This window comes from Anneissia japonica, unplaced genomic scaffold (assembly GCF_011630105.1).
Source record: "Anneissia japonica isolate Jap-2015-1 unplaced genomic scaffold, ASM1163010v1 scaffold287953_len805160_cov178, whole genome shotgun sequence".
Taxonomy (NCBI): domain Eukaryota; kingdom Metazoa; phylum Echinodermata; class Crinoidea; order Comatulida; family Comatulidae; genus Anneissia; species Anneissia japonica.
Window position 1 is genome coordinate 171,258 of NW_022747029.1, and position 15,894 is coordinate 187,151.

The following is a 15,894-nucleotide window of genomic DNA, read 5'->3' on the forward strand; positions in this document are numbered from 1 at the left end:
TACACAACTGCTCTGCTGATTAATTCATAGGTCTATCTTCTGGTGATTTGAAGATGGTAAAACAGTATTCTCGTCCGAAAAACTTCGTAAAGAAACACTTTAAATTATCAGTTTAAAACAAGCAATTTTGTGTAATTGTAGCTACATACCCAACTTTCATTTTTATGTTATCAGGCCTATGTTGGCATTCAAAAACATGTTATGAAGAACCACAAATGCGTATTAAATTTTGAATGTTTGGATAAGAACCAGAGAGAAAACAATTACTATAAACAGGGAGAAGTTGAGAAGCTGATAAGTTTATAATGCTTACTATTTTTATCAATGTATTCATTTTTGTTTCATAGCCTACATTTTTTTTTGAATAGTATAATTCTGTAGTGATACTGAATAAGGCATAATTCTGTTCTCCCGATGTCATTTTAGAGAAAAATGCTCTTCATGTGATGACTGATTAAGGAAAGTATCATGGTTCTATCAAAACGGTGAAATGTTTTCAGCAATTTTTTTTTTCACGCGTCTTTTGCTTCTGATTCTCTTTCCAACCTATAATGATCTCATTCCTATTGCCAGCTCCCTTTACAATATGATAATACAGTACTGTACCTCCTTTCAATAATATTGAACCTCAGGTTATAAACTTTTGCAACCCTGTATGTAGGAAGTCTCCAAAGATGTACTTCAAATGAGATGAGGAACGGTTTAAGCGTGAACAAAATTCTTATTGCATTCTTTATGAACTTGCCCACACTACCATCTGGACGTACTTCTTTCTACAAGCGAATGTTAAGCATGTAGGTTATAATATCTAGGGCCACCAAGAGGGAAAACTGTAACAGGGGCAAGGGTTGGTGTGGCCCCCAGTTACGAGCGCTAAGCGCGAAAAAGATTGCGTTTTTTTGTTTTTGTTTGTTTTTTTTTTGGGGGGGGGGGGGGGGCCTGTCAAACTGAAGTGGTCCATTATTAAGGGAAAAGGAGGACCCATGCCATTAATGAGGGCCCATGATAGTATTTATTACTTTTGAAAAAAAATACCTGCAAATTTCATGGGCCCCTGGTGAGCTTGGGCCCCGGAGATCTCCCCCTACCCACCCCTCTCGGTGGCACTGGTTATATCAACACTAAAACAGATGTTGTGATTGCTCTAGTATTTTTTACACAAAATAATAACTTTTGCATTGTATGGTTAATTAAGACCCTCATCAGGGAATCTCTATAGCCACTAAACCTACTGGCAAATATCCCTCTCTGGGGTGAAGTGGAGGAGGAGACCTACTGGCAGGACTAATGAGCTGCTTCCTACGACCTTGTTGAGCACATACTTTTCTTTATAGAAGACATATTGATGATATATATATCAATAATGCTGTAAACTGAATTTACTGATATGATAGTAATTATCCATTAATTTAGGCTTTATAAACATCCGGGGTAAATACAATTTTCCTTTGGGTTTGTTATGTAGTACTTTGGATTGACATGGTTTTATTTCCTTCTTTAATTCAGATACAAACAATATCGCATTCAATGTGTAAGCTGCTGGTTCATACCACGAAAAGGGGGTAAAGCTAACGCTAAGTGCTATCGATGTGGAAATCTTCTTTGTCTAGCACTTCTTGGAAGAAGAAATCATGCATTGCACCACATATCACATAACTGAATAAACTTCAAATTAACCACTTGCAGTTTACAAACTAAAAATGTATCATTGGAGAAATTACATTTAGAAGTGATTTGTATAGTCGGTACTTACCAATTTTAACTGTATTTCTTTTGAACCTATTATTTAAACCATTTCAAAAAGAAAGCTACAGAGAATGGCTGTACCAAAAGTTAATTTCACACCTTATTTATGGACAGTTAAACATTTTACCTACTTGAACATACAACTTCTGGTATCAATTATAATTGAAGCAGTCACCAGATTCTCCTGGTGCTATTTTTGAATAATCTTGAGGAACACCTGCACATTTGCAGGGGTCTCTGGTTGAGAAAATGCCACCTCTTGCAATTCCCGTAAGCCAGGAAAAATTATAACCATCTTCATATCAATAATGGATTACGATTTGAGAACTCTGCATATGTTAAAATGTGAAATAAAGGAAAGTTGTATTACATAGATGCAAGATTTTATATTTTTTGTTGACTTTATATTGGAGTTGTACCTTTTTGGTACAACTTCCAAGCATCAGTACAATCATTGTTTCTTTTTAGTGTAATTTATTGCCACTGTCTTTTAGACATCAAATGTTAATTTTAAAATCTAAAGAAAGCACAGTTTTTATTATGTTTGCTCTTGTTGCTTTGTTATTTTCAAGTATTGTTTTTAAAATTTATCATGTCAAGGGAGACTTTTAATATGTAAAACCCACCTGGTAAATATCTGTATCATTATACTTTCTTTATAAAATATATTAACAAAAATGATTAAAACAAAATCTAAATCATATCATGGCTCATTTCTACTCTCCATCCAACTTTGTGTAATTGTGATTAGCAAAGACAAAAATAGATGGAAATAATTATTACAATTTTAATTTTATTTGGTGCAACGCTACAAAAAGATTAAAATGAATTTTGCTAAAAAATACTGTAGTATTAAAAATTTAGTTTGTCTGTATAGCATGGCATGATACTTGAAATGACATAATACTGTTTTAAGTAACAAGCCAGAAAAAAGTGAATTAACTAAAACTGTACATTTCATGTACAAGTACTCCTCAAAACTATAAATGTTGAAGCATATATACATATAGGTGCATACAATTAGCCAATTATGGGATATAAAACAAATGTAAATGTATATTTACATTACCTACAGCTAAATAAAAAATCTAAAAGCACTGCATTGTTGCCAAGCCAGGAATGTACAACTGAGAGAGCACAAGTTCAAGAGTGAAAAAGATGTCTGGGTTCATGGGACAGAAAGTAAATGTTTGCTTATGGCAAAGAACACGTGGAATGAATATGCTAACATGAATACCTTATCCTATATCTAATTCACACAGGAAAAGACAGTCATCAGTACATGTCCATAATGCACAGGGCAAATTGCGCCTACACCAGCAATTTCGGTGGGAAAATTTCGGTGGGAATTATTCAGGAAGTCTTATTCCCATCTTGCCATAGTTCATAATTCTGTATTAAAGTTAATGGTACAGTATAATATAATATCTAGAAATGAATACATTATTATTATGCTTTGGTGGAATTATACAACTTCAAGAATTCACTTTTAGATCTTCCCCACACTCCAGATCGGGAAGTCTTGTAACCTTTTGTTTCATGTTCATTTAATATATTTTGAATACAGACATATTCCCATCTCTCCACAGTTTATAATTCTGGATTAATGTTAATGGTACAGTATATAATATCTAGAAATGAATACATTAATTATTATGCTTTTGTGGGTTTATATAACTTCAAGGCCTTCCCCACTACACTCCAGAATAGATAGCTAATAATGTACAAATGTAATATTTATAGTATGAAAAAGAAATTACATTGTTTCATTGTCTTTGCTTTAAATCGGAATGTACTTCCTCTCTCCCTTTCATACTTTTTGTTCTCCAACACAAAAAACAGATTTGTGATTTTTCCACTAGTCTTTGACCACAATGGCATTTGGGTAATTAATTAATTTATGGTCATATATTAAGAATTATACTTTATTTACATGATGAATAACATTTAATTTTTGTGAGAGCTTGTGCAATAAACTGATATATTTCAGTTCCTGGTATTTACACTAGACAAATTCTTCACAAGTGTTTTCTAGTTGTTAAGATTATAACGACATATCATAAACTTGCGAATTGAGTATACCACAGAGTAACACAATTTGTTGTAGATTTTGTCAAACATCTGTTTGTTCAGTTGTATCTACCTTAGCAGTTCCTGTTGAGCGTGTTTTTGATGATGATGCAACAGAACTCTCTGACATGGCCTTTTCATTGTTCAGAGTTACTTTCATTGTCTGCGCTTTAAAAGTAGAACTGTGGCTTTTTGAGCTGGAACTGTAGTGAGACTGAATTGGTGATGCTGGTCCCAGTAATGGTGCTGTACTTACATCATTCTCTATCGTAAATAGATGTGTTCCATTATGATTTGCAGTTGGCATGCCATCCCAGGAACGCAACTTTGCACCGAGGGCTTTGAACGATGGACGTCGTAAAGGAACTTCCTGCCAACATTCAGTCATGAGTGCATACATATGAGGAGGGCACCCACTTGGACATGGCAAGATATGACGTGTGCGTACCATCTCAATAACTTCTTGGTTTGTGTATCCAAAAAATGGTTGTAAACCACAACTGTACATTTCCCATAAAACAACACCAAATGCCCACACATCACTCTCTGTTGAAAAGCTACCATAAAGAATGGCCTCTGGAGACATCCACCTGATTGGAAGTAAAGCTTGACCCTGCATATTGTAATAATCAGATGAATAAATATCTCTTGATAGACCAAAATCTGTAATTTTGATGATCAAGTTTTCACCAACAAGGCAATTTCGTGTGGCCAAGTCTCGGTGTACAAATCCTAAATTTGAAAGATATTCCATGCCAGCAGCAATCTGGATGGCCATGTTTTGAAAATCAGCTTGATCAAGTGAAGACATAGTATCATCATCTGCACTTCCAAATCCAACGTCAGAATTGGGTGAGTGCCGACAGAGAAATTCATGAAGATCACCCTGATTGACATACTCAAATACCATGCACATTGGCTGACTACGCATAGCAACACCTAACAGTGATATTATATTTGGGTGTTTGAGAGAAGCCATAACTTCAGCTTCATGGTAAAAATCTTCTTGCATTTTAGGAGTTGTGTTGGCCGCGAGAGTTTTTAGCGCTACAGGTGTGACACTGTATTGATTTTCATAGCCTATAACGTCACCTCGATATACCTTGCCAAAAGTACCTTGCCCGAGAACCTCATGGAACTTGAGAGCAGCTAATGGAAAATCATGCAACTGCAAAAAAAAAAAAAAAAAAAAAATTTAGAGCAATTTTTCCTGAACCTAGTGATTGAAAAGCAATCTATTTTTGCCAGCAAATGTCACACCAACATAGCTTTACTTACCACAGGCTTCTGTTGCAGAGCAACTACTGCCATTGCAGGTGGATTGGTTTGTAATGCCCGTGACTGCCGCATACAGAAACATATGCACATACAGACAAATATTAATATCATCAATGCTATTGCTGGTATCAAAATGTACAGAATATGTGTTCCATTACTTGATTCCCTTGATGGTATAGCTAAAAAAAAAAACATAAAAAAAAAAAGCAATAACAATTAAAAATACATTTTTAAACAGATATTATTTGCTCGAATGGCCATGCAGATTGATGCTGGCAGGGAAATTTAGGATTTGATTAAAGATTTAAAACATCTATTAATTTTGTCCTCAAAAAGGACATTCATTGCTCGTGATGTCAGGGGCAGATCCAGAGGAAAAAAAGGAAGTACACCTACATGTATGAGTTCAGTGGCAGATCCTGCAGTGGATGAAAAGAGAGCTCAGTTATTTTGTCGCTCACATCACGAACTAACACAATCAAAGTAGATTGTGTTAGTTTGTGAAATCACAGTAGCGCGTCAAAACGAGCGCGTATTGGTTGTCAATCAATTTTGTATTCTTTACTACACAAAAAGTCCTTAACAACAACAGCGAGTATTTTGACGCGCTTTTTTGATTTCACGAACTAACACAATTGAATTTAATTGTGTTAGTTCGTGATGTGAGCGACGATTTTATCACTTATTTTAAATTTTCTATTGACTGACGATGAACACAATGATGCTGATGCTGATTTATTCCAGCGATTTCATAAATCGGGATAAAAAATAGAGCAACAAACGGAGACCAAAGATGGGTTCAGCAAATTATTACAGAATGTAATACAGTACACAGCTAGAACAGCTAATAATGCACCATGTTTGAAAATGTCTTTTTAAAAATTAGTGCTTTTTTCCTGTTTGTTCTTTTATAGGACTAAATTTTTTTAAATCACATCAAAACACAGAGCTATAAAATGCTAGTTGTGTATGTGATGAGTTGTGTCAACACTGAGAAGCTCCACCAACATATGAACACTTAGGAACACTGATATGATACATATAAAAATAATGAGGGTTATACACAAAATTAAGAAAGAAAAATTAACACTAACTGCATTTTGTGACATCACAGAGCTCTGGTTGAAAGTTTGAGTTCACAGGGTAGCACCAAGGGCCTGCTAATCGCCTGCCTGGGTTACGGCAATAGTTGTGTCCTCCAGCCAGCTCTGGATACTTTCCTGGACTTAAATGCTGTGGTTGCTGCAAACAAATGGAATCTCTTTTTTTAATTAGAAGATGGATTATAGTAGCATTTAAATAAATACTTTTAAAATAATAATTTAATTAAGTATTTTAGCAAAAACAATATGGATGTTGTTATTATCTGCACTGGGAAATAAATGGAGTTGTATGGAATCTTACATTGATGGCAGCTAAAATTGTCTTTGGGCAAGAAATTTTATCTACTTTAGATATACTTGCGAAAAGGCTGTCATTAATGATAATATTTAGATAATCATTCTATGTTGAGCCCAGCAGGCCAAATAAGTACAGGTAATGCCATTATACAAGATTATATTCGTTTTTTCACTATAATTTTCAAAAAACCTTTGCAAATAACAGACAAATCTTTTAAAATAAAGAACAATTGCAAGCAAATAATTCTGTTGACACAAGCAATTAAAATAAAGAATATGATAAAAATTGGATTATAGAGTACTGCTAAAATGTTCTGATAGATGTAGACATTTCTTTAATATTCATCATTATTAAAACTTATTTTGACTTATATTTTTGGGTTAACATTTGAAGGTTAACATGATCACTTACACAATATATTCTGCTATGTAGTGAACGTACACCATATTATATCAGTGTTACTCACTAAGTGGTGCATTCAGTTACCTATACTGAATATTACTCTACTACCTTCCACTGTACTGTACCAATGAAATTTAAGTAATTAATTCTTGCATGTGTTGCTTTTATAGTAGTGTGACAACTCCTCATTCAATAATTTGTAGATTTGTGTTAGTGTAAAATTGTTACTTTACGATATTTTAATTGACATAAATAGGCACTTAAAAAATGTGATATATTTCTTCTATGTAAGTGAGTAAAATACTGCGGCACAATAAAACAATTACAAAGCATGTAACCAATTTTAATAACCTTAAATTCACTTCCACTAACCTGATCAGTATTCCAAGGCAAGCACTCTAGACCAGACCGTGTTGTATTCATGCGTCCTAAGTAGTTCTCACCACTATTGTTATAACAAGAATCATCTATGATATAAAATATTAAATAGAAAATGTTCATAGTCTATTTTGTTTTGATTCCATTCAAAAAGGTTCAATGACTAAAATGTAATATATATTGCACTGAATAAATCAATTTTAAACAATTAATATAATTTGTTAGTTAACACTATAAAAAATACAGAAAAAGAAAAGAAATTATAATATAATATATTCTACTAAAGATGAATAAAAATTCAAATATCATACTTCGTATCACTTTAACATGAGGAATTCCAATTCTGATGCAATTAGCACTTTCTTTAGATCCAGCAATTGGCAGAGATTTGCATTCTGGTATGAAGTCCGTACCGGCCACTGCATCATACTCTTGTCTGCAGGTTGCTTTCTCAAGAATCTCGCATTCATCTCGACAGATTTCTCGGGGCTGACTACTCTCGTCACAGTAGGGAAATGTGTAATGGCAAAGCGAGGGAATGACATAGCTGGAGCAGTCGCGACTTAACTCTTTGGATTTGAAGAGAATGGAGAAGACAGCTGTCAAACTTCTATCCTTATCCGTTAATGTGAGCTCTTGCTCAACGAACACTGTCTTGTTATTCAGAAACTTTGAACATGTGGCTCCATTGTACACCTGGCACATTCCAGAGTCAGGATTTCTACAGAAATTAATTGAATAAACTACTGATAACAAAGAAACATAGATGCATTAATAACAGGATATAACAATAAAATAGACTCCTGATAGGAGCATGGTACTGCAGCAAAAAGTATAGTCTGCAGAAACTAGTTTTGCAAGGACTGGCAAGTTCAATAGCGGTCGCTATATACACCACTTTCCGAGTAACTAGATGGCATTGCCAATACTAAGCTGTGTCCACACTATCCAATTGTATGTGACAAGGCGCACTACTGGTCCCTTAATTCACGAGTTCCATTGGTTGCCAGTTCCGGAGAGAATCCAATTCAAAATTTTATTGAATGCGCACAGTTGTATGGATCTGCTCCCGCTTATTTAAAAGATCTTATCCACAGATTTGATTGCCGTCATAGTGGATTAAGGTCATCTGCTGATGTCACGAGACTTGTTGTTCCTAACATCAACCTCCCAGTTAGCATCCATGAATCCGACAACTTGGTTGATTTTAAAAACGTTTAGAAACCCATTTGTTTCCGAAAATTTAGGTTTGTTTTTGGAATTTTTACTTCATATCTGTTGTCATTTCTGGTACATTTTTAGATATTGCCATTTTAACCCTTATTTAATGATTTGCTTTTGCCTTTTACAGTGTGTGTGTGTGTGTGTGAAAGGGTGCCTAATAAAAATTATTATTATTATTATTATTATTATTATTATTATTAAGTAAATTGATATAATTTGGGTGTAATATGACATCACCATGTTCACATGGGGTACATCACACAAATTTGTCAAAAAACATGATCATTTTCATTTCCATTTCTGAGCATATACTAATTTTATACAGTGTCTGGTATATTTTGTGTCTCGTTTTACATTGCAATTAGCATTTTGATACTCGGCTAGCTCTAAACATACACAACAAACCTAACAAACCTCACTCTACAGAGTTGGTACACAAATGAAGTGTAGACTACTGTAGGCAAGGCATACGGGTATGAGACTTATAAAAGAACTGGAAAGAAAAGGCAACGTTGAAATACAACCCCCTCGTAATTACTCTACAACAATAAGTCTGCGTTTTATCTTTTAGCCAAGGACTTTCCCTGCACCACGACTACAGATAGGCTCACTTCGATCATGTTAAACTTTCCATCACTCCCACCACCTATTTACTCCTTCCAGCAGTACAAGGTCATAACTTAAATACCACTTGGAAATTGAAGTTAAAATTTTTTTGACATATCAAGGTATTTTTAGAATTTTTAAAAGGGAAATCCAAGGGGGTCACAAGGGGAACTTTGAAAGTCCTGGTTGATTTGAGCTGAAATGCACCATAAGTATTTATATTTTTCGGGTGAATTCTATGTAGAAACAGTGTAAACTTACCCATCCTTTGGTGGTTCTTGAACTGTGAATGAAACATTTATTAAAAAATGAAATAGATCATGGTAATTATACAATAATAATATAATCATTATTGTTTGTATTAGGAATATAGAAACTAATTCCAAACACTGATAACTATATAAACAAGCAGATAATGAGATATTCTACTTCCTACCATGGAAGTTCCCACCAGCTGCTGCTCAGGTCTATACTAGGAATATAGTATATATTCACAGTACAAATGGTTTTTACAATCCACAACTTGTACAATTAATCTATCACAAAAAATTACAGTTTTTAAAGGATTATCTTAGCATGCCACCTCATTGTTATTAACAACGTTTATATAAACACATACAGTACATTAAATTGACGATGTATTCATTGAACTTCTTTAATATGATCCACTGTTGAAAATATATTGGGTCATCACAAATGTATGACGGCCCACAAGGGACCCACTGCAAACAAAAAGAAATGCTGCAGCATTTCTTTTTTGTTTGCAGCATTTCTTTTTGTTTCCAGTGTGTCCCTTGTGGGCCATCGTACAAATGAACGATAATGTAAATTAAAACCAAATTTGTAATATTGTATTATTTTTCTTAATGAGAAAATACACTCGCATTCTCTGATATATTGGTTATAAAAAACATCAAATTAAATGATGCATCTCCATGCTTTGGAACAAACAGAAAATAGTAAAAAGATTGTAAGGTTATTGCAGGTAGTACTAATGTTGATAGTAATTCAATATTTAGATGCATATGATGAACATGGTTATATTATAATCAATAACATGCTGTATAGCTTACCAATTCTAACATACAAGATGCCAGTAACTGAACGTCTCCCAACAAGATTTTCTGCATCACAACGATAATACCCAATGTCTGTGGTTTCCACATTCTTGATAGACAACCTTGAGCCCCACTCAAAATCTTGGATTTTAATGCGTCGATCACTTTGATGTTCAATTGGGGCATCGTTTTTGAACCACTGGTAGGATAGAGGTGGGTAACCTTGAATAGTGCATTTCAATGTTGCTTTGTCAGCAGTGTTCAGGGTTGTGTTTTCCATAAAACCTACTATATGAATGTAATTCCTAAGAAATACATAAAAACACATAAAAGTAAAGTTTATTTTCATGTTTTGGTACGTAATACCATTAAGTTATTTTTAAGAATGCATGCTAGTGTTAACTACATGAAATATAACTCAGTCTAATGTAGAATTACAAGTTATGAAATATGATTGGTAGCCAATCATGCAAGATTTCTGGTCAGGTCTTTTACCAAAAGTAGCTTTTAAAGATTTTAACATTTCAATTTCAATGTAAATTTATCTTTACAGCAACTAGATCAAATATATACATCAATAGTATAAAAACATCACAAAAAATGTGGTTGAACTAGGTTTACTGTCAAAAATAAGGCCTATAGTTCAATCCACTGTACATTAGAAATTTAAATCGGTTTAGTAATTTTTTTTAACTTTTGAATTTTATATTAAAAACCAAAACAAGAATTTTCAGGGTAAATTTCTACTTGTTTTTAATGCTTGTTTTTGATATTACTGTTTCATTGTTTTGAAGTCTATTAAATAATTCATTTCTTCTGTCATTATTATGTAGAGGGCTCCAGCCTAAGAAGGTTCTCCCTCTATAAAGATTGTGGAAATTAAAAAAAAAATGTAAATTCAATCAATCAATCAATCAATGGATTTTACAAAAACAACTTGCCTCTGAATATCATTTAATAAATAAGATTTAAAAAGCAAAGTCTCTGTTCTCTGTCTGTCCCCCTTTTCACCCCTTCTCATTGCTTGTACATTTATTACTTCTGCTTCTTTAATTTACCTCATTTTCTTGTTTGTATAATAAACTAGATTTTACATTTTTATCGACAAATTTTTATGTTAATTTCTGTATATATTTTGTAAATGTCAATTTTAATATTGTTAATTATATAATATGTTTGTTGGATAGAATAAATATACCTCAATATAATTTGCATAGTGGTTTCATTCAAGTTTTAGACACTCATCATGAATTTATAAGCAGACTTACTGATTTACTGGTGGTCTCCAAGATGTTACATCTGTAAAACAATTAGAATTATTAAAACAATAACTATAAAAGATGTTAAATGCTAACAACAACTATAAAAGGATGTTAAATGCTTGAGCTACATCACATAGATGGTTCTAAAAAACTGTCATTTTGATGAGACTGCTTGACTTAGTGGCAGCCTAGGTTAGCTTGTGTGTTGCTTCTCACACTTTACCACAGTTGAAAGCAATCTATGCATAAACATTGCAAAATCTTGCAATCGTCACATTGAGTTTTCCATGGAATGTTTGCAGTGATAGCAAAGGCACAGAAAAAAAATACAAAAGAACATCAGGATGGCTGGTTTTCTCCCTGTGATACTATCCCTGTCAGGGTTTTGTTTTTGTTCATGAGAAAAAAACCTGCCAGTTGACAGGAATTGAATCCAGGACCCTGAGAATTAAAAGCAATCATTATTTACCAGTTTTCAGCTTCATAGATATTTTTCATAGTGATTTCAACTTACCAAATCAATCAGAAAATTGATTATCTAAATGATGCCAATAAAAAGGAGAGCAAGGTTAGTAAGCACAGTGGTAAGAGATTTAAATTTGGTCAGTGATGGACTATATGTTTAAAAGAGAACTAGCAAAATGATTTTTTGTTTTAGAGGAGATTTTTGATATGCCATTAATAATAGAATCAACATTAAAATCGTTATTTGGCAATTGTTTATGAAGTTACAGGCCATTATATACGATTTTACCGTGACGTCACTGGCGAAAAAAAGTAACAAAAGATTGTGTATATAGCGCCGCGTAGGGTATCCATCTCGTACGATCTTTGCGTGCATGCTGTAACCATGGTTGTTGTAACTTGCATATCAAGTCATAGGCCTATAACTGCATAAGCCGTTGTCAACTTGCATATCAAGTCATAGGCCTATAACTGCATAAGCCGTTGTCAACAAATGATTTACAACCATGGTTACAGCATGCACGCAAATATCGTATGCGGCGGATACCCTACGAGGTTTTATTTGCACGATCTTTTGTTACATTTTTCGCCAGTGACGTCACGATTAAATAGTATATAATGGCCTATAGCTTCATAAGAAATTGCCAAAAAACGATTTTAAGGTTTATTCTATTATTAATGGCATATTAAAATTCCCCTCTAGAAAAAAAAATCATTTTGCTAGTTCTCTTTTAAGGTCTGCCGACGCCATACTTGCTTATGTGTATGTAACACACTTTGATTAAAATACCTTGTCCTTCAGATGAGAATATTACTGTATTAATTCGTATAATGGCCCTGGGTGTTTATTGTTGAGAAGGGTTTTTAAGGGTGTTTATTCAAGGGAGGCATTAATTTATTTTGGTGTAAAATGGATATGTGTACTCAAATAAATGCCCCTTAATTTCACTGTAAATGTGGATACAATACATACTTATTGTCAAAATGTCTTACTCTATGTTCATAAAGACTTGCTGATCCCAATCAAATTAGATAAAAATGTAATTCTACTGGTATAGAACATGAATTTTTATTCGAGGAGAGTGTTTCTTTGTGTTGGCGTTTCTTGAAATAAATACGGTAAGTCACTGGTCATGTGTGCATAATAGCATACACGCAAAAAAGAACTTGGTACATTATTTGAAAAGAGAAGAGTATTGTCTCCCTGTGTACTAACCATGGTAAGTGCAGCAATAGTAGCTGCCATGGGACCTCTGGGGCCTAATTCAGATTTAATTGAGATTCACCAAGGACCATGTAATAGTAGTAGTACTGTAGCAGAAGCACTGTAGTAGTAGTAGTAGTAGTAGAAGTAGTAGTAGTAGTAGCAGTAGTAGTAGCAGTAGTAGTAGCAGTAGTAGCAATAGCAATAATAATAATAATAATAATAATAATAATAATAATAATAATAATAATAATAATAATAAAGGACCATGTAATAGTAGAAGCACTGTAGTAGTAGTAGTAGCAATAATAATAATAATAATAATAATAATAATAATAATAATAATAATAATAATAATAATAATAATAATAATAACAATAACAATATCTTTAAGGTACTTTCTGCAGACTTTATTCACATCTAATACAAAAATACATTGGTTTTATGTATAACAATCATTTTACTGCATTATGTTTGTAAAAAGCACTATTTTGCATAATTGGCACCAATCCAATAAAACATCTCATTACAATAGTCTAATATAAGGAAGATAGTAGATTGTACAGTGGGCTAGCTGCAAGCAGCTATGGAACCCTGTTCACGCAACAATGCTTTGATGAACAAAATGCATCGGATAACTATTGCACTGGGTAATAAAATGCACCGGGTAACAAAATGCATCGATGAATAAAATGCATCAAAATGCACCGGGTAATAAAATTAGATGAGCCGGGTAATACAATGCACCGGGTAACAAAATTCATCGATAGATAAAATGCCCCGGGTAATAAAAGGCACTGACGAACAAAATGCACCGGGTAATAAAATGAACCGGGTAATGCACCGGGTAACAAAATAGAATTGATGAATAAAATGCACGATAAATAAAGTGCACTGGGTAACAAAATGCACCGGGTAACAAAGCATCGATTAAATCCATAAATTCTTTGATATAAACCAGCCCTCTCACCAGGATTTTTTTAAAGAGTGGCGGAATTTCTGAAAATGGTGTCCAAAAAAATGCATAGGGTTGTGAGCAAAATTTTAAAGGGTGGATACATTTTTGATACTACTTATGGTGTCGTATATGACCCTGAATGACCTGTGTCATGTAAATGTTATTTACTCGACACATTTAATTTAATTTATTAAAAATGTGTTTTTCATAAAAACGGAAACAATTCATCAAAAATAATACATACAAGATGGAGTCTGCTATACAAATATGTGTACACTAAGTGTTGATGTGGATAAAAATTTAAACTCCCCACCAAAAATTTCCCAGAAAAAAATCCCCCATCTTGGTTCAATCTCCAATAGGTCGAGTGTGTGTATTCAGAAGCTATAAATTTAGATGTTATAATTTTGTAACCATGTCAAGTGCATGTTTGCTGTTCTGTTAATAATTATGATACTTTGACATGGTAACTATTAGCTGTGTATTAAGATAGTTTTTAAAATAATAGGCACCAAATAAAACACTGTTACAATATTCCTACTACATTTTATCACGTATGATTTACGGTAATTCACAGGAAATTCGCGGTTGGGCTTGCATTGAAGGCGGTGCCTAACGATATATGATTATACAAGTAACATTCCCCATCTATGTGTTAACCAAGTGGACTGGCCAAAAAATGCTAAATGACTAGGCCTATTCTTATGTGAATTTTTTCAATTTTCAGATGTTCATATACAATAATGCAACTTTTAAATGTCCCTCACTTTACCCACCTCACTACAACAAGCAAATTTAAAGTGACTTTACTCCATGCTAAATAAAATTCACTTGTTTTTGAAATTGCTTATATTTTTCATTGATGCCTTTTGTCCCAGTGCATTTTCTTACCTGGGGCAATTTGTTCATTGATGCATTTTATTACCCGGTGCATCGTATTACCTGGTGCATTTTGCTACCCGGTGCACTTTCCGATGCATTTGTTCATTGAAGCATTGCTGCGTGAACGGCGTTCCATATGTAGCAGTGTTAAAACTAGCACCTGATTCCCCATGTCCTGTCTACACATGGCACAGGACATTTTCTCATTGAATTTATTATTAGCTTTGAAGAGAATAAAGTTTATTGTAAATTATATCTTAATCATGCTTCAAGTATTGCATATTGCAAATTTTTAGTATGACAGTAAACAATGTTTGGAATTGTGATGATTAGCTAAATCTGCGGTAGCATCCTAATCACAAAGACTGTGAAATATGTTACTGGTTATCTTACAGTTTTTTTTAAGGTTTGATGCGTGAGACTCATAAAGGTTTGATGTCCCAAGCTTCACAATATTAAGTTGGATCTGCTTGTGTTATGTGTGCTGTATAGCAATAGGCCAGTGTTGTGAGCGGTTGCGTGGCAGGTTGCGAACATCAGCATTTGTCATGGTTTAAATGTTCATCACTATAAGCTAGATGCATCACAATGCTCATTCATTGATGTGTAAAGCAAGTAAGCCTCTTTTTGCCATAATTGTGACACACCTTTAAAGATACAAGAGCTTAAGGTACACCTGCCAACTCTCACACATAATGCTTGAGTCTCGCATGTGTGCGTCCACTTTCTACATCTAATGCCTACATTGTATTATCTCACGCATCATAACAATTTCATAAGATAAAATGCATTGGCCGATTATAACTTAAAATTCATCAAAATGAAGGTAATGCATCATTAAAATGTGAAAACGGACCAAAATCAGTAGCAGTTCCGCCACTACAAAAATAAAAAAAATTTAAAAAAAGGCGGCGCTCTATTTTGTGATTTTTACATACCGTAGATGGCGCCATTTCCATT

The 15,894-nt window shown here is 33.7% G+C and overlaps 1 protein-coding gene across 1 annotated transcript; it reads right to left on the bottom strand.

Moving 5' to 3' along the window:
- Positions 1-2,521: 2,521 nt before the first annotated feature.
- LOC117120399 (inactive tyrosine-protein kinase transmembrane receptor ROR1-like) lies at positions 2,522-11,571 on the bottom strand. The gene is made up of 8 exons (XM_033265441.1): positions 11,432-11,571; positions 10,179-10,468; positions 9,367-9,388; positions 7,587-7,996; positions 7,270-7,364; positions 6,189-6,336; positions 5,095-5,273; positions 2,522-4,984 (listed from the first exon to the last, which is right to left on the bottom strand). The coding sequence occupies exons 2-8, from the start codon at positions 10,441-10,443 to the stop codon at positions 3,860-3,862; spliced, it is 2,244 nt and encodes a 747-aa protein (XP_033121332.1). The 5' UTR covers positions 10,444-10,468; positions 11,432-11,571; the 3' UTR covers positions 2,522-3,859.
- Positions 11,572-15,894: the final 4,323 nt, after the last annotated feature.